This window comes from Myotis daubentonii, chromosome 5 (assembly GCF_963259705.1).
Source record: "Myotis daubentonii chromosome 5, mMyoDau2.1, whole genome shotgun sequence".
NCBI lineage: Eukaryota > Metazoa > Chordata > Mammalia > Chiroptera > Vespertilionidae > Myotis > Myotis daubentonii.
Window position 1 is genome coordinate 61167649 of NC_081844.1, and position 19445 is coordinate 61187093.

Below are 19445 nucleotides of genomic sequence, written 5' to 3' on the forward strand. Positions count from 1 at the left end.
AAGCATCTGCTCCCTGGTCGTCAGTGCGCATCATAGAGACTGGTCGAATGGTTGACTGAACAGTCGGACACCTAGCATATTAGCCTTTTATGTATATAGATCATATTATAGTACATAGGAAAGAGAGAGAGAGAGAGAGAGAGAAGGAGGAAGAAGAAGAAGAAGAAGAAGAAGAAGAAGAAGAAGAAGAAGAAGAAGAAGAAGAAGAAGAAGAAGAAGAAAAGGAAGGAAGGAAGGAAGGAAGGAAGGAAGGAAGGAAGGAAGGAAGGAAGGAAGGAAGGAAGGAAGGAAGGAAGGAAGGAAGAAAGAAAGGAAAGAAAGAAAGAAAGAAAGAAAGAAAGAAAGAAAGAAAGGAAGGAAGGAAGGAAGGAAGGAAGGAAGGAAGGAAGGAAGGAAGGAAGGAAGGAAGGAAGGAAGAAAGAAAGAAAGAAAGAAAAAGAAGGATGAGAGAAAAGGAAGGGTGGAAGAAAGAAAAGAGGAAAGGGAAAAATAGTAAAAGAAAGAACTCACTATATGATATCATAAAGCTGGAGTTAGGTACAATGTCACCCGCATTTCTGTGTAACTATGGATGAATCAGTTGACCTCTTTGCCTCTTAAACTTCCAATCTCTACACTGAAGCTGGAACAAATAAGAGGAGCTGTCAGACCTCCCTGATTTCTGCATTTCAAGAGTTTGGGTGTATCACCTCATCAACGAAGCATAATTACCTTTAGACATGTTTCATGATGATGCCAAATTTCTTGGACTACTTTGAAACAGATTATCCTCAAAAATCCCTGTGGTCTTGTGAATCATGTCAAAGTCATTTGTGGGCCATTTTGAAGTCAGGGACTATGCTTAAATTGTTCCTTGAAATGAGATCAGCATATCTACATTTTTTTATTAGCACTATTTTTATAGTTGTAGGAATTTTAAAGAGATCTTCTGGGGAAAATAGACTTATTATCTCATTTCTATTATTAAATGGCGTTTAAAAGGCTATGAAGCAGCCCTATTATTAAATTTCAAGTCAACCTGGTATCTTTAGCTTGATGAGACGCAACTTTAATTTCACTTTTCTATTATTATGTATACTATACCATTTTCACAAAGCCAGGGACCATTTTTGAGGTATAAAAATATCAGTAGATGAAATACAGATTATATTTTATAAGAAAGGAAAAAGGACCTTCAACTTTTTTGCTTAAATTTTCTGTAAAATAAAATGCTCACCTACATTTTTATAGTTGTCTCTTAGTACAAAAAATCAGAAAGCTTTTATTATGCACAGTTAAGGGCTATTTATGTCACAAAATTACTTAATTTAAAGAGCAGGATAAAATGGGTAAATTTTTAAAATGAGACAAATATTACTGATCAGATTGTTATCTTATAATTTTATTTTTATTGCCTTTTTTAAATATCTGTTCTCCCTTAAAGGAAATCAATCAACTGAAGTTAATTCTAACTACATTCAAAGGAGTGCATCTGCTCTGGCCAAGAATGAACATGGTACTTTAAGTGTATATCATTCTTCATTAACTAAACTGAGATGAGATCAGGAAGTAAACCCCATGGTGTACTTAGATCTGTCTACTAATTTTGTAGTAATGAATGGCAAGTGAAATTCAAGGATGAAGGAGCCAAAATAGATAACTTTCAATACAGTGATAACTGATTGTTATCAAATAACAATTGCAAAATATTAAGACTTCCTGGAGCCTTGTATTGACTTATAGAAGTACCTTACATATTTTGGAGATTGACCCCTCATCAGATAAATGATTTGCAAATATTTTCTCTTGTTCTCCTGTTCTCTATGTTGCTTTTTTACATTATTGTTTCCTTAGAAATTTTTTTAACCCTCACCCAAGGATATATTTTTGTTTTTATGAGAAAGAGAGAGAGAGAGAGAGAGAGAGAGAGAGAGAGAGAGAGAGAGAGAGAGAGAGAAGAGAAGGAGAGAGGGAGAGAGAGAGGAGAGAAGGAGAGAGGGAGAGAGGGAAGGAGAGAGGGAGAGAGGGAGGGAGAGAGGGAGAGAGAGGGAGGGAGAGAGGGAGAGAGAGAGAGAGAGAGAGAGAGAGAGAGAGAGAGAGAGAGAGAGAGAGAGAAATATCGATTTGAGAGAGAAACATTGATCTGTTGCCTTCCATACATGCCTCTGCTGATGATCAAACCCGTAACCTAGATATTTGCTCTGACTCAGATCTGAACACTCAACCTTTTGGTTTACTCGATGACACTCCAACCAACTGAGCAGCCTGGTCAGGGCCAGCAGAAGCTTTTCAGTTTGATGTAGTCCCACTTGTTTAGTTTTGTTTTTGTTACTTGTGCTTTTAGTGTAATATCTATGAAGTAATTTTACAGACCAATATTATGAAATGTCCCTAAGTTTTTTTCTAGTAATGTTATAATTTTAGTTCTTATGTTTAAGTCTTTAATACCTTTGAGTTGATTTGTGTGCATGAAGGGTCTAATTTCAATCTTTTCCATGTAGGTAATCTTAAACTCCCCTTGTTCTTTTATTATTGAATGTGTTTCAGGGAGGGATATATGGTTATCTTCTTCCCCTGGAGATATGTATGTTCCAGATTTCAATTTTTTTTTTCTGGATAGTGTATTTAAACCTCTTATTCTTCGATTAAGAATAGTAATTCCCTGTGTAATCTAAAGACAAATTAGATAAACAATTCATCCTTAAAATATTTGTTTGTTTATTGACAATTATTCAGCATCTACAACATGCACACATTTGAATGTTCTCATAATCTTTGAAATACATGAGAAGAATTGAAGCCTGTGTTTTGGGTAGAGTGACTGAATGGCCACCAACAGAAGTGATCTGCACTGTGGATGCAAGGAGGCTAAGATTGAAGAGGCAGTAATAATCCTGACATGAACTGAGGAAGGTTAGAATTAAAATAGAGTTCACAGTGATAAAAGAGAATAAAATTTGGGGAGCAGAGTTGTTGAAACTGATCAGATAAAATGATGAGGGAAAGAAAGCAACTGATGTTGAGAGCTTGAGAATTTTAGTTTGGAATGTTTAAAGGAATGTGTTGTCTATACTTGTTATAGGAAACCAGAGAGAAAGGGCAGGTTGAAAGAGTTAGAACAAGTTAAGATTAATAGCTGGCTGACATTCAGTGATGTTCCTAAGGCCTATAGGAATAGGATTATTTAATGGGGTGAGCTCATGACCATTTAAGAAAGCTGTGACCCCTTTCCAGGAAGTAGAACAGATGCACTTACAAAAATGTATATATGGTCACGGATACCTGGAACCTTTTTCTTAGGCCTGGGTTAAAGTCCCCTAGGCAATTTTTTTTAATTACACAGAAGTCTAATATTCTATTATTTTAAGATGAGCTGACTTCTACTTTATTGGCGACTTTTTAAAAAGGCAACAGATTATCACTCCAGCAATCTATTAAATGATTGTTCAATATTTGCTTTATTGATGGGTTAGTTTGTATTCAGTTCTTTCGTGACCTTGAGTTTGAAGACATTTATTGTTAAGAAAGATATTACTGGTGCATTTAGACTGAACCACTTTGGAAAAGTTATGGTGTTTACCTGAAGCTAATAAAATAATGTATGTTTTCCCTGTAAATGAGATCTGAAAAACAGTCAGTGTGTCAATACCAAAATCAACATGAAAAGGATCTACTGTGAAATTAGGTTTCTCAGATAAAATGTAGTTTAACAAGAGGGCATTCACTCTGTTTTCTTTCTGATTGGGATACTTTTCATTACAATATACTAGGGGCCCGGTGCACGAAATTCGTGCACTGGGTGTGGGGCGGGGGGGGAGTGTCCCTCAGCCCAGCCTGCCCCCTCTCACATACTGGGAGCCCTCAGGCGTTGACTCCCATCACCCTCCAATCGCAGGATCGCCCCCTTGCCCAGGCCTGACACCTCTGGCTGAGGGGTCCGGCCTGGGCAGCGGGGACCCGCAGCTGCAGCGGCCCCGCGATCGTGGGCTTCACTTTAGGCCCAGGCAAAGGACCCCTAGCTCCTGGGACTGCCAGCTTCGACTGTGCCCAGCTCCCATCGCTGGCTCCACCCCTACTTCCTGCTATCACTGGCCAGGGCGGAAAAGGCACCTGATTCTCCGATCATGGCTGGGGGCCAGGGCAAATGCGGCCCCAGGGCCGCCTTTGCCCTGCCCCCCAGCTCTTAGCTCCCCCCTGGGTTTCCGATCACTGTCAGTGGCAGGGGGCTTCTTCCTGCTTTCCCTTTCGCCTCCCTGCATTGTGCCTACATATGCAAATTAACCGCCATCTTGTTGGCAGTTAACTGCCAATCTTAGTTGGCAGTTAATTTGCATATAGCCCTGATTAGCCAATGAAAAGGGTAGCTCATATGCCAATTACCATTTTTCTCTTTTATTAGTGTTGATGGCATGTTTTAAGGCCATAAACTTAATATATATGAAACTTGATGGCTTTCAAGATCAAGGGATTGAGTTTCAATTTAAATGTATGGTTATTTTGAAGGAAAAAAAACCCACAAAATATCTTGCTGGAAAATAGATCAGGAGACATTTTGTGTATTCTTCTTTCACCTGAGGAAATTGCAAAAGCTTGCATTAAAATTGTATAAGATTTTGTATAAACAGGCAGAAACTACTCTATATAGATTTTTAAAAAATGCACTGGTACTGTTCTGGCTTTGAACCAAAATGCTTCTTTTCTCTGTAAATTTCGGTGGAAAGATTCATTATTGTTGAATTTCAATATGATTGCTAATTAAATGATGCAAAACTCAATAAAATAAAATACACAAAAGACCAATTAGCATGTTATCTCAGTAAGTATACAGACGAATGGGAGAACATACTGTTCTACACAGTAGCGTATAATTAAGATGTAGTCATAAATCAAGGATATATTATAACTTGTATAGGTGCACAGGTGGCTTTTAGAAAGATAAATTAGCTCCTCTTGCCCCCTTGAGATGCAAGTTCATAGTCATTCCTGCAAAATTAAACAGAATAATGTCTCAGACTTCCGACATTGTGTATGCTTCAGTGCAGACAGCATGCTGGAGAGAAATGTTTGCAAAGTGTTCATCTCCTTGTCCATTCCCGTTCCAGATGCTCTCTATGATGTTATCACCGTGGGAGCCCCAGCTGCCCATTTTCAGGGATTTAAGAATGGTGGTCTTCGGAAACTACTCCACAGATTTGAAACGGAAAGAAGAAAGTAAGTGATGACAAGATGCATTAATGGTTATCTTTCCTTTGGAGAAGTTTATATACACATTTATAATAAAGAAACTTGGTCCATCACAATGAATAGTTCTTGTATCGCAACATATTTAATAACTTAAAGATGTTGAACTTCTAAAAAATACTCAAACAGAAATGAAATTAAAATAAATTAAGTGCCTGAGTGTGTTGCTTATTGAGTAGTGCTGTGCTGGCAGAAAATTTTTGTGGAAACAAAGCTACTAAAACAAGAGAGTATTCTGGTATCAACTATTGCTCATTCAGTGGAATGATGTTCAGGTAGAGATTTAGCTAAAAGCATCGTCTTATGTAATTGAAAAGCCAGACATTTAAAGGAGATCATGAGGCCTAATTTATGACTCTTACCCTATTGGTGATTTCCACTGTGGTCCGAGGCAAGGCATATGAACTGCCCTGCCATTTAATTATGCCATTTGAAAAAGAGACATGGTACAGAACTCTTATCAGTTACATGATGAGATTGAAAGAGAAGACGTTCATTTCTTAGAGAAAAAGCATGACACAAAACCTAAAGTATTATTTCTAATTTCTATTATTTATAACTAAAGGCCCCACGCATGGATTCATGCACTGGTGGGGTCCCCTGGCCTGGCCTGTGGGGACCGGGCCGAAACCAGCTCTCTGACATCCCCCGAGGGGTCCCAGAGTTTATCTTATAATATCCTGTGATTATGATTGCACTTAAGTAAACCATAAGAAGTTTTATCCAGATGTGAATGGAAACTTCTCTTTTTAAGTAGTTACTCTTCTTAGATTAAGAACCCGAATTTTGAAAGTTAGGGGGAAATAGTATTCTGTTGTCATAGTTGGTTTAGTAGTAATATTAGAAAATCTACCTGAGTGGCAAAATCACCATCTTTAAATTTTAAAGTTTTATCACATTTATAACATACATAACACATGTATTATTAGGTGTCCAATGTTCAGGACAGACACATTAAAAATAACTTTGAATTGAATAACTGATATACTACTATATAAATATATAAGCTAATGAGGCACATATATTTTTCTTTCTTGTTTTAAAGAAATTGATTTTGATTCAATACTAGTACTATTAACTCAGCTATAGCCCTTACTGAGATTTCACCAGTTTTTTGTTTTTGTTTTTGGTGAGGAGAATATATAGTTCTATGAAACTGTATCACAGGTGTAGATTAGAGTAATCATCACAAAGAACTGTTCCATGACCACAAAGAAACTCCTTCTGGAATCCCTTCTGCTGCAAAAAAAAAAAAAAAAAAAAAATAGTTCTGTTGCCTCATGATTGTAACAGAGGGGAAGTCAGAGTTCCAACCAGGGGCTCTGAGGGGAGAGGCACCTCCTGTTTAATTCATGGGGGTTGGAAGTTGGTTCATTCACAGAATCCATGGGGAAAGGGATGCTGTCTCTTTGCTAAAAAGGGAATGGGGGTAGAATATAGGTTTCTGCCCATGGTTTCCCACTGACCCTCTCCTTCTGCTGTACCATATTCAAATAGAGAGAGACACTGCTATTTTTATTATGTGCTATTCATCCCTCGAATAGGCAAGTGTATTTAAAAGTTTTATTTTTGTTGGGCTACCCTTTTACTAGTCCTTTGGTTTTTCTTGGCGTCTATTTTTTAGTTGACATTGTGCTTCATTGAGGGCTTGTCTAACACCTAAGTTGGGATATATATAGTAGGCAAGAAAACAACCCATAGAATTTACTGTCATTGTCATATCATTCCCCAGATCCTGGGGCTCCCAGCCAATCTTCCTTCTTTGTTCTTAGAGTCTTCTGATAAATGACTTACGTGTTGTGACTCAAGTATGTTTTGTGATTAGCAGGAGAAGGAAAATAGATTGTGTGTACTCCATCTTGTCTGGAACTGGGCAGCTCTATCTTGAGAATTCACTTAATTTATTTGTTTTTCTCAATCCAATTTTAAAGTGCCTGACACAATTAAAAAACGGAAAACTGTCCCCAGGGCACAAAGACTCTAGCTCAGCGGTTCTCAACCTGGGGGTCGCGACCTCTTTGGCGGTCGAACAACCCTTTCACAGGGGTCGCCATCCTGCATATCAGGTAATTACATTACGATTCATAACAATAGCAACATTACAGTTATGAAGTAGCAACAAAAATAATTTTATGGTTGGGGTCACAACAGGAGGAACTGTATTTAAAGGGCCAGAAGGTTGAGAACCACTGCACTAGCTGAATGAGTAGAGCATCGGTATGTGAAGCATGGAACTTCACCATAGAGTTTCATGTAATACCACTGTGTAGTACTGGCAAAGGCAAATGTTGAGCTGTGTGGTTAGATTCTGAATAATATATCTTGTTTTAAATATCCTCATGGATATCTGAATTCTTCAGTATTCTTCGCTTCTCACAGGGATATTTATATACATACAAACTCACATGCAGCTGTAGGATTAAACTTAAGATAAAAGATATAAGTATATCCAATACTTTAAACATTGACTTGCTTTAGGGTTTTTAAATATGTGTTATATGTCCTATTGCTTTATTGATAACTTTATTGATAAATACAGTGAAATTTTTAAAAAAGTAAATAAATAACGTGGTGTAGATCTTAAAGGTATTCTCATTTGGGCAGTAGTAAGGGAAAAATGTGGCTTGCTAAGGCAATATATAAATGAGTCCAGTATCAGCCTGACCATCGTGGTAAGAGCTGGCCTGAGCAAAGATGTTATGCCTAAAGTGATATCACATTATGAAAATTATTTTTCTGAGGGTTTTCTCACCCACAATATTGCATCTGTTCATCAAAAGCAATAATGGAGACATCAACGTGACTATGAAATCAGTAACTTGGACCTATACATGTAGAAGTGAAGAAAATCATGTTAAGTGAAGGACATTTTTTTTACCTCATTTTCCTTTTGCTAACCGCCCCCCCCCCCCAAAAAAATAGCCAAGTCTTTTAGGCCAGTTTTTTATGGGGACTACCACAGCCATTGTATGTCTTCACCTGTATCTATTTTCTTCTCTGCCAAGCCAATGAAATATTGTCTCCTGAGCACAGAAATTTCTGGTCCTTAGTGATCTATTGTTTGATGAATTCATTGACCACATAATGAAAAGGATTTTAGCATCAAGAAGCCTTACTTGCTTGCAGTAATCATATAATGTAATTCAGATCATATAACAATGTATTTTAAAGGCTTTAAGATAATTAATTAGGCAAATTGATCTTTCTTTAAAGCACAAATATAAGATTACATACTCCCCAGCTCAGAACCCTTCATGGAATCCAGTTGCATCCACTGGGCATTCAAAGCCTCTGTGAACTCACCCCACTGGCTTCCTACCTTCATCACCCTCTTCTCCCTATAATTGCTTCTTAAATGCTATGAAACAATTTCCTTAATGGAATTCACACTTGCCCACCTCTTCCCTTTTCCTCATCCTGTTCTCTTTCACTAGAAATTCTTCTGTTCTCATCTCCACACTGTTTACATTGCTTTCTGTCAAAATCATACACATAATCCTATTCAAAATTCTACACATGGTCAATCCTAAGATTTTTACCTTCTTTATTACGCCCTCCTGATTTCTCAAGTTGATTTGACTCTCTGTCCTAATATTTTATTTCTCTTATAACCTTACTAGGTCACAGTTATGGAATATCAGGTTTGCCCTTGTTTGATATTTCCCATAACACTTTGGGATATGTTTGGGTAAGAGATGATGTTCTCTTGAACTATGGGTCTTCTGGAGTGCTCCACAGAGTACTTAGCAGACCAGCATTCCGTAGATCAAATGCAATGGGCATTGGAATTCACCTTATAAATGAGATATAGTCTCTAATGTAAGTGCTGAAAACTCCAGCCCTGGCCAGTTTTCTCAGTAGTTAGAGCATGGACCCTCCGACCAAAGGATCTCAGGTTCTATTCCCAGTCAAGGGCAAGTACCTCAGTTGCAGGTTCAATCCTTTGCCCCATTCAGGCCATGAGTGGGAGGCAACCAGTCGATGTGTCTCTCACGTCAATGTTTCTCTCTCCTTTCTCTCTCCCCCTTGCCTCCCTTCTACTCTCTCTAAAAAAATCAATGGAAAAAAATCCTCCCTCCCCCAGTGAGGATTAAAGAAATAAAGTGCTGAAAACTCCCGTGAGTAATAAAATTTCACAATTATTCATGATACAATATGATAAATAGAGACAGCAGGGATTCTCAACCTTGGCTGAACATTAGAATCACCTTTGGAGATTTAAAAACATTTTTTGTATGCCAGGATGTTGCCCGGGACAAATGAAGTGCAAGTCCTGGGAATGGAGCCCAGGCATTGGTATGTTTTAAAAGCTTCCCATGTGGGTCTGATGTATAGCCATGGTTGAGAACCACTGTTATAGATGTAAGTGAATAGTTATGGGAGAGGACGTATGAAGGACATGGAGAATAGAAAGGAATAGTGACACAGATGAGTTGAACTTGAAAAATGTATGAATACTCAATTGGTATGTATCAGAAACAAAGAAAATCTACACAAGGGAATATTTGCTGAAATGAATAAAAGTATTACAATTTGCTTACTAGAAGTTTTTATTTAAAAAATCCCAAACTCATTAAAAAGTTGCAAAACAGAATGAAAGATGGGAGCTATACGATATAAGAATTTTGATCTTGGAAAATTTGGACCTCAGTAGCATCCAAACAAATAAAAAATCTAGTATGTGTTAGAGATTTTCATGATATAAACATGAGATTTTTCCTGGAGAATGAAAATGCTAATTCTCAGTATATTTTATTTAAAGACCAGATGTTTGTAACCTATGTCTTCAACGATCACATCAAATATCTATGTATTCCTGGAGGCAGTGGTTTACCTATGACACTATTTGAAAGCTTGTGGAGTTTCTCTTGAAAATATGAATGGCCGAAACCGGTTTGGCTCAGTGGATAGAGCGTCAGCCTGCGGACTGAAAGGTCCCAGGTTCGATTCCGGTCAAGGGCATGTACCTGGGTTGCGGGCATATCCCCAGTAGGAGATGTGCAGGAGGCAGCTGATCGATGTTTCTCTCTCATCGATGTTTCTAACTATCTCTCTCCCTTCCTCTCTGTAAAAAATGAATAAAATATATTTCTTTAAAAAAAAGAAAATATGAATGAATTCTTTACCTCCAGTATTATTTTAGAGAAAGGTAAAAATTACCACAACACTTGTGTTGCCTGTTTTGATCATTTCTAATTTCAGCAGGAACTTTAATTCAGCCAGAATTTTCACAGCGCAGGTTCATGACCCGAAAGCATAGCTCTTTCATTAAGATTAAAAGACTCCTCATGAAAACCAAGAGCCTTTGTAAAGAAAAAAAAAGGAAAAAAAGCCAGTGAAGGACAGTGTTAACTTCTTCTTGAGATTATTAATTCCCTGTGATCTGCCAGTTCATTTGGAATGGACTCAGAACTAACTCCCTGCAAAGGATCCCAATGTCCGTCACATGCCTGCCTTGAATATGTATCCTGGTTTGTCTGCCTACCCCCATCTGTTCCAGATGACCATAATCAACATTAACTACCCCACAATTTCAAATGGAAGAGGAAAAAATAATCGTTTGGAAAAGTCATAAGGAAAACAAACTAAAATTTCACTAATAGAAATTAGTATTAGAGTCTGTACTAGAATTTGGGGGAAATTTCTGAAGGAAAGTGAAACAGTGATATAAAGAGTTAAGCAAATCAGCCTTACCTTGTATGAGAACAATGGGGACCTAATCGCATGGCAAAAATTCTGAGGAACATTTTCCTTACTATTGTAAGGAGAAATAAATAGATGTTTCCTCATTCTCTATTATAGACTAGAGGTCCAGTGTATGAAATTAGTGCATAGGGGTGCGGGGGGAGGTGTCCCTCAGCCCAACCTGCACCCTCTCCAATCTGGGACCCCTTTGGGGATGTCTGACTGCTGGTTTAGGCCTGATCCCGCAGGCAGTTGGACATCCCTCTCACAATCCGGGACTGCTGGCTCCTAACCGCTCACCTGCCTGCCTGCCTCATTGCCCCTAACCACTCCCCTGCTAGGCTGATTGATGCTTAACCACTCCCTTGCCGACCTGATGGCCCCCAACTGCCCTCCCCTCCTGGCCTGTTCACCTCCAACTGCCCTCCCCTGCCGGCCTGATCACCCACAACTGCCCTCCCCTGCTGGCCATCTTGTGGCGGCCATCTTGTGACAACATTGCGCAAGGGTGTGACGCCCCCTAGGCTTTTATTATATAGGATAGGACACTCTTCGATAAAAGGGGAAATACTGCATCAGGGAGCTCTCTGTTGCTTAAGGTGCAGCCAGCATTCAGGAAATCAGAAATGAGAGAACTGGATGCAAAGCTTTTAGAATATATTCTTCTGATAGAATCACTAACCACTGCTCAATTTGGAGGCAAGACAACAAATGAACGTTTTTTTGTTAGTAGTATAGAGCTGAGACATCTAAGCTATTGAAGAGTTTTGCAGCGCTTCCCTTTTTATACTCTCTCCAGTAACATGAGCAGTTACAAAAACATTTCTTTGAAAACTCTTCACTTTCATGCTTAAGACTGAAAGTTCTTTGCTTTTATAAAAGGGAATGAGTGATTCAAATCAATTTAATAAAAGCAATAAAACTGAATCCATAATTTGCTTTAGGAAGCCAATAATTTTTTCCTCCTTTGAAACTTTCTCTGACTCTAGTCTGATCTTTTCTTAGAAACCTGGCAGAGTATTTATTCTGAGATCATGTCATATGTTTTAAGTAGAAATATTTTACTTTTAAATTATGTACTTTTTATTAATACTTTCTTTTGAAAATTTTCCAATTTTGCTAATATGTTTATTGGAAAATGTAGAAAAGTCCAAAAAAAGAGATTATAATCACCCATAATCTTTAACAATGCAGTTACTGGGGGTGTCTGGGTGTGAGCGGTCTCTTCTAGTTTGTTTTTCCACCTATGACCTATGTTTTTACTTTTTTATGTTGTAAATTCAAAAATTCCAAATGGCTTAAAGTGACTAATTCTTCAAAATATACAGGGTTGGGCAAAAATTTGTTTACAGTTGTTCCTATGGAAAATAATACAGTAATTAATCAATAATAACATAAGAATAAACTCTGTGTTTTGCGTATTCACAAATATAAACTACCTTTGCCCCACTCTGTATAAATGCTCTCCCTTTAAAAACATCTGTGTTTGTGGGTTGTGTACACCAAAACTTGTCCATAAAAATATTAGATTATAGCTACAATTCATGTACCATTCACTTTCAAATAAATTTTCCTTCCTTTAAAAAACAACAACACTTTATATCACCAAAAATAAGTGTTTCACAGGCCCCATGGAAATAAGAATAAGTATGAATAAAGTCCTAGCCAATCCTTTTTTCTTTTGAACTGTGTCCAGGGGCAGACAATATGTCATTTTTATAGAGATGGAAATTTAAATCTGTGTGTAAATTACAATTTGATTCCTGGGGGTTTATTCTTTTCTTTCTGGGAGCCAATTCCTCCTCAGCCACTCTTAGCTCTCAGTTTCGTTCCTATTGGAGCAAATGCACTCCTAGGTCTGAAAATACTGTGTACTAGGCTGGTATTCTCCGTGTGCACTTCCCTGCATGCAGCTCCCTATACACATCAGTCTTTGAGAATAAGTGGGTTGTCTCTCGTACATCTAAAACTTGGAGTATGGAGAGAATAAATTTTTTTAATGAAATAGTCATGTTGAGACAAGCATACTGTACAAACTAAATGATGAGGCGTTCAATGCACTGAACTAAATGTGATACAAAGAAATGGAAGGATTTTTGCTGAGTTGCATATGATCCTAAATGAATTTGTAATGCAGCTTTTCTCCTTCATTCTCATTTTAACTATACAAGGAAAATGTGCTTGTAATGCACAAATTCAAAGAATAAAGAAGCATATAAAGTGGAAAGCCTTTTCATTTTCTCTCCCCAGAATAAGCCAATTGGAACAGCTTAATGTCTTTCTCTGTGCAATTTCTTCTAGGCATCCAACTATTTGAGTTTTCAGTAGTTATGACTCTTTATTTTTAAGATTTTAAAGTTTATTTTCAGAGAGAGATAAAGGGAGAGGGAGAGAGAGAAACATCAATGTGAGAGTGAAATGCCAATCAGCTGCCTCCTGCACATCCCCTACAAGGACTCAAGCCCACAACCCAGGCATGTGCCTTGACTGGGAATTGAACAGGCAACCTTGCAGTACATAGGATGACATCCAACCAACTGAGCTACACCAGTTTTCAGTGATTATGACTCTTAGTCTGCAAACTCAGGTCATGGGAATGTGATGTTATTAACTTTTCTATAATTTAGTTTAATTTTTCTGGCCCCCACTCTGGGGCAAGGCAGAAACTTTCATCTCAGACAATTAACAGATTCCACTCTCTATATGAATTAAATTCTGGCTTGAGCACTTACTGGCTTTGTGACCTTAGTCAAATTACCTCCCCTCTCTGTGCCTTAGATTCCTCGCTGTAGCATGTAAATAACATTTCTTAGCTTATAGGGTTGTTCTGAAAATGTGATGCTTCATACACACCAAACATTTTATAATGCTACCTGGCACATAATGAGGACTTAATAATATCAGCTAGTGTTTATGTAAAATACATAAACAAGTATATTTTCACTAAAAAATGTGTTAACAAATTCCCATTTCAATACATGTAGATTTCATTTTTTCTAAAAGCAAAGAAGGATTTTATTTATTGACTTTAACATAATCATCTAACCAATAAAAACAATATTGATGATCGTTTACACTTTCTAATTTTTGCTATAACCAACTGTGTTTGCAATGTACACTCTTACTATTATGTCTCTGAAAATTTTTTTCTTTTGGATAACTTCTTAAAAGTGGAATTTCTTAGTTGAGATTGTTAAATGTTAAAATGCTGCCATATTATCCTCCAAAAAAAGTGGTATCAATGGGCATAAGATGCATAACTGTCACATATTCTTGAGAACAGGATTTTTGGCAGCATCTCTGTGTTAAGCTCAGGCATGGCTCATGAAGAAGTCCAGACAATTCCCCATTAATGGTATCATCCAAACACTTCAAAGTCAACATATGAAGTCATCTCTCACCCTGTTACCCTCAAATTTCTCTCAAGGATTCCTTTTATTCACATAAGTTACCACCATTCATCTGGATGTTCAACTTAGACACTAGACATTCTTGATTACTCTTCTTCCCTTGCTTCCACTTCTAGTTTCAAATAAAGGGAAAAATCAGATCTGTCAATTCTAGTTTCTTATTTCTCAGGAAGTCATTCATTTCAATAATGAATGATGACTTAGGATAAACCTAATCATAGAATCACCATCTTGTAAACGTCTACCGGCAAATCCCTTAATCAGGCCAGCTCTCATCCAATCCATTTTTCTCACCGAGTTGGTGTAACATTTTTAAAAGACAAATACAACCTAGTGACTTCATAATTTTAAACATTTCTTAGCTGCCTATTGCCTGGAGGATGAAGTCCAAGGTGCCTATTATATTCATGTACCCTGGCCCTACTTTCTTCTCCAACTGCCTCTCACACCACCCTCTCTAGTGAACCAAACTGAACTTTCTTAGTTTCAGTTCTGCCTGTGAGCTTCCTCTGGCTCCTTGGCTAGACCATGTCTGCTTTCTAATCATCTTGTCTTCTCCTGTAGATTGTGTGTACTGTGAGGGGAGGGATTGAATTTGTCTAGTATCCCCAGGAACTAACTTGATAAGTGTATGTTGAACAAATATGAGGGAGTGAATGAAAGAAGTGTAAGGATCACCTGTCATAGGAATATCTTTTCTGCCCGGAGAGCTCAGTGTGACTGAATTAGGTGATAGAAATTCAGGGAATGACTGTGGAATTAGAAAACAGAAGCATAGAGGCATTTGTGGAAAATGTTTTGTAGGGTTTTAAAACAGCTATTTGTCAGGTACTCAAATGTTCGTGTTTGCTTGCACCTCAGGGGGAAGGGGAAATATACTTTTATATGTTCTGAAACGAGAAAGGTGATAATTTTTATAAAAATAGACAGCCTAAGGCCCTGGCCGGATAGCTCAGTTGGTCAAAATGTCTTCCCAATATGCCAAGGTTGCAGGTTTCGATCTACATACAAGAAGCAACCAATGAGATTGCTGTTCTCGTTCTCTCTCTCTCTCTCTCAAATCAGTAAAAAAAGCATAGCCAACCTAAAGTCCAATTCAATATTAGTAATGCAATGGTGACTTTCACATCTAAAAATTGATGACAGTCTTCCATAACCTACCCAAAAGCTTGTGAAGCAAGTTATGATCCGAGCTGAGGCAAGAAACATTGCGTATAGTGTGACTATTCAGAATCCTTAGAATTGAAATCTTTCCTTTTAAGAAAATGACTTTAAATATAAATAAATAAAAGTTTGCTAAAATATCTAAAATTTATAGTGATGATAAATTTGGTGACAAGAAAAATGTATGAAACTAAAGCACATAATCAATCTTAATTGTGGGATTTCAGAAGCCACTGAACTTCTCACCCTTCAGTTTAGTTTATTTGCACAATAGATCGTAGCTTATTTCTCTTGAAATAATTACATTTTAGAAAGAGGCGTTAAAAATCTTGAGATTTTGAGGAAAGACTTATTAAGTATATCATCACAATTTTTCAGGAACATAATTTGGATAATTTGACTTTACAAATAAATGTCTTAATTTCACAGAGTGAATCAAATGTGACTGTGGTTTTAGCTCTGAAAAAAAAAAGTTAATCAACAGGAAGGTTAGAACTTAAAAGACAGAATGTGAAATCTAATAAGCAAATTATAGAAAGAAACCTTTTTTCTGCTTCATTAAAAAACTAACTATGAATAAGTCAAATGGTTTACGAACTTACTTTCTGTAAAGTCAGGAATTACCTTTCTCCTTTGCCTTAAACTAGAAAATATTTTAAACCCTGACACAGTTAAGTCATCTCAACCAGTATGTGTTTAATCCTAGGAAGAATGTTGTACTCAGGTTAGACACTGAGTGACTCCTAGCATATTTTTAAAGCTCTCTATTAGCTTAGATATTTAATATCCAGCACTGCAAAGGCAGCAAACAGCAGGGGAAAAGTCATATACAAATAAGTGTTCAGAAAATTTAAAAGTACTATTGGTTTTTGGAGTTTATTTATTTAATTTTTCATCCTCACCTGATTTTTAGAAAGGGAAAGAAGGGGAGGAGAGAGAGAGAGAGAGAGAGAGAGAGAGAGAGAGAGAGAGAGAGAGAGAGAGAGAGAGAGAGAGAGAGAATCTAAGGCTGGGATACCAAGTCCTGGCAGCTCATCCATAGTCTATGGGAACTCATGGACAGAGTTTTTGTCTGAGGATTAACATAATCAGACTTGCATTTATAGTGACAGTGTGGAGAGAATTTAAGAAGGGTAAACAATTAGACTATCATAACATCATAACAGTGATGGTGAGAGGAAATGGTAACTACTAAGTTAAAGGAGATTTTTTTAGGAAATTTTATAGGATTTAAATCCAACTGGATGAGGGCTTGAGAGAGACTGGGCAGGGCTGAAGGAGTCTTAGGTTTCTGCTTTCTATAACTGGATAGATGCCAAGGCCACTGGGAAAAGGAGTACAGGACATAAACCATTTATTTTCATTGCTTAATTAATGAAGTCAGTTATCTGTATTCAATATAATAAGAAGTCCTTGGAAATAAGAAAATCATTTTGTTGAGTCAGTGCTTTTTTCTCAGTAAAGAATGTTTTAAATGTTAGGAGTAACAGGGAATCTCAGAGATCACAAACTCCCCTATTTATGTTATTGATCAGAATACTGAGGTCCAAAAATTGAATCACCCATACAGATAATGACAGAGCCAGAGATAGAAAATTAGACTTCTCCTCCCCCAAGTTCTTCCATGCCAATTCACCCTGATATAATCAGTATATATTCAACCCCAAGCACATGCTCTTAATAAATAAACAATATCAGCTCTAACCAATAATATTAGTTACAGATGACATTTCTAGGAATTAATTTTGCAACCCACCAGACAGAAATTTTAAAAGTTGCTCCATTCAATTTTTCTGAGGCTTTTATTAAAATACTAGAGGTCCAGTGCACGAATTTGTGCACATTGAAAGGAAATTAATTAAAAGAAATATTTTTATAATGCTATTTGCCCTTTCTCTATTATAGAAGTGTCAACCAAATTCACGATCAACAATGACAGATGGAAACAAACATGTGCAATTGGTGCCAGCAAGAGCTTTATATAGAGATAGATGGATATAGATATAGATATAGATATAGATATAGATATAGATATAGATGTAGATGTAGATATAGATATAGATATATAGATAAACTTAATTAGACCTGCTTTCTGATTTAGTTAAACTTTTTCCAGCCCAGTGAAGCACCCCAACTTCTCTTTCAGGTAATTGTCAGCAATACAGCAGTAAATATCAACATGAAGCAGATTATTATTGTAGATCACACAGGGAGAACAAAGGGTAAAATATTTAACTACAGCAGTGTTTGACTACATTCTGTGCAGTGAGAAAACCTAAAGTCATTTTTCAAGTTCCACCATTTCTTCTTTTCAGTTAGGTCAGGTTTCTAAGCTTTCTAAATCTCCATTTTCCAGCTAATGAAAAGAAAATAAGATTCAACAGAGTCTCCTATCTTCCTACTCCAGGACCTCTGTGAGGCTCAAATGAGATGAGGCATGGGAAAATGCTTCACAGACATTTGGTTAAAGTGTAAAATGTTTCCACATGGCTACAAAGCAAGTCTTGTTCCTGGGCTGAAGAAACTGCAAGGAGACTAGTCACTAGGGAGAGGAAGCTGGGCATTGCTGTGACATCATTACCCGGTGCCCACAGCGACTGTTTCTGGACTGGGCTAGGCTGTGGGCCACATTTTGCGCCATGGGGTCTCAGCAGTGTCAGCTGTGATTTGGTGGTCTGTCACTCCAGGGTGGTGGTGGGGCCTGTGTCCCACCTGGGGGAAGCCAAGTGTTTCTTTGTGGGTGCCAGGCCTGCCGTGCCATTTCTGTAAATGGCAGTGCGCACCATGGCAACTCCTGTGTTGAGTGTCTGCCCCATGGTGGTCAGTGTGTGTCATAGAAACCAGTCAGATGGTCAAACACAGCATATTAGCCTTTTATATATATAGATAAGTTTAAAAGTAAATTACTATATCTTTACTATTAAAAACATGAATCAAAGTGGTGATTTGCACTCAGATCAGTTACTAGTTTAATCTGCCTAAAATTGCTGTGTACAGTAGTCAGTAAAAATATTTCTAGAATATTATCTTACTGATTCTCTATAATTATCCCAAATATATCTCAGGGAAACCACTTATATAGGGGTATACCTAGAATAAAAGTAATAAAAGAAAAAAAATGTTAAAAGATATTTATTGATTCTGTCCATAATAATAAAATATTAGAAACAACTTGAGTGGATGGATAAGCAAACTACTTTGCATCACTAGAGTAGAACACTATGTAGTTATTTTAATTAGTATGTGGATTATGAGGTATGTAGGGATGAATATAGAAAATGTGCCCAAAAGAATACATGAAATTAAATGTACACAGAAGACAGCAATCTGAACATATTGGTGAATGTTTCTGAAAGGATAACATATTTATTTTGAATGTGACAGATAGATGCAGACAGAGTTCTATATTTTTAGGATGGTTTTGTTTTCTAACTCCTTTTTATCTAGTTGTAGAATAAGAGAAACGTTTTTGTAAAAGCCTTTTGCCACTTCCAGCACATTTGGGAAACTAGGTAACAGGAAACCAACTACAAACATCTAAAAAAGTGGCTGCCATGTGTTATCCTTACACATTATTTTTAAATGACTGTCTGAGCTGGAAATATAAGGAGCTATAGAACTGAAGTTAGTAATCAAGTCCTGAATCTATGGCTACCCTGAAGGATAATGTACACAGCAAGAATACAGAGCCTTCGGTTTGCAAGGTCTTATGGGAAGATGAGGAGGCAAAAAAGTTATTTCCTTTTTCTCCTTCTCTGCTACCAGCCCCTGGCTGTGGCATTTAGAGGACAGGCATCATCACTCTCATCCACTGACTATCTTGCTGGCTACCCCTGGCCTTTTGTGTTCCTCATTGCATTGGCCACGTAGCAGTCATAAAATATTTGTTGAGAGCAATTTACTGCTAGATAATTATCAAATTCTTTCTTTAGTATAAGCTGTATTATAAAATAGAATCATGTATCT

General features: G+C 37.3%; 1 protein-coding gene across 9 annotated transcripts in view; it reads left to right on the top strand.

Annotated features, from left to right (window-relative positions):
* Positions 1-19445, top strand: part of INPP4B (inositol polyphosphate-4-phosphatase type II B) — a 577521-nt gene that overhangs the window by 448355 nt on the left and 109721 nt on the right. For all 9 annotated transcript variants that reach the window (XM_059697959.1, XM_059697964.1, XM_059697966.1 and 6 more), the window contains one exon: positions 5082-5190. In XM_059697959.1, the coding sequence (XP_059553942.1) occupies positions 5082-5190 (109 nt within the window). The remainder of the gene's footprint in view (positions 1-5081; positions 5191-19445) is intronic.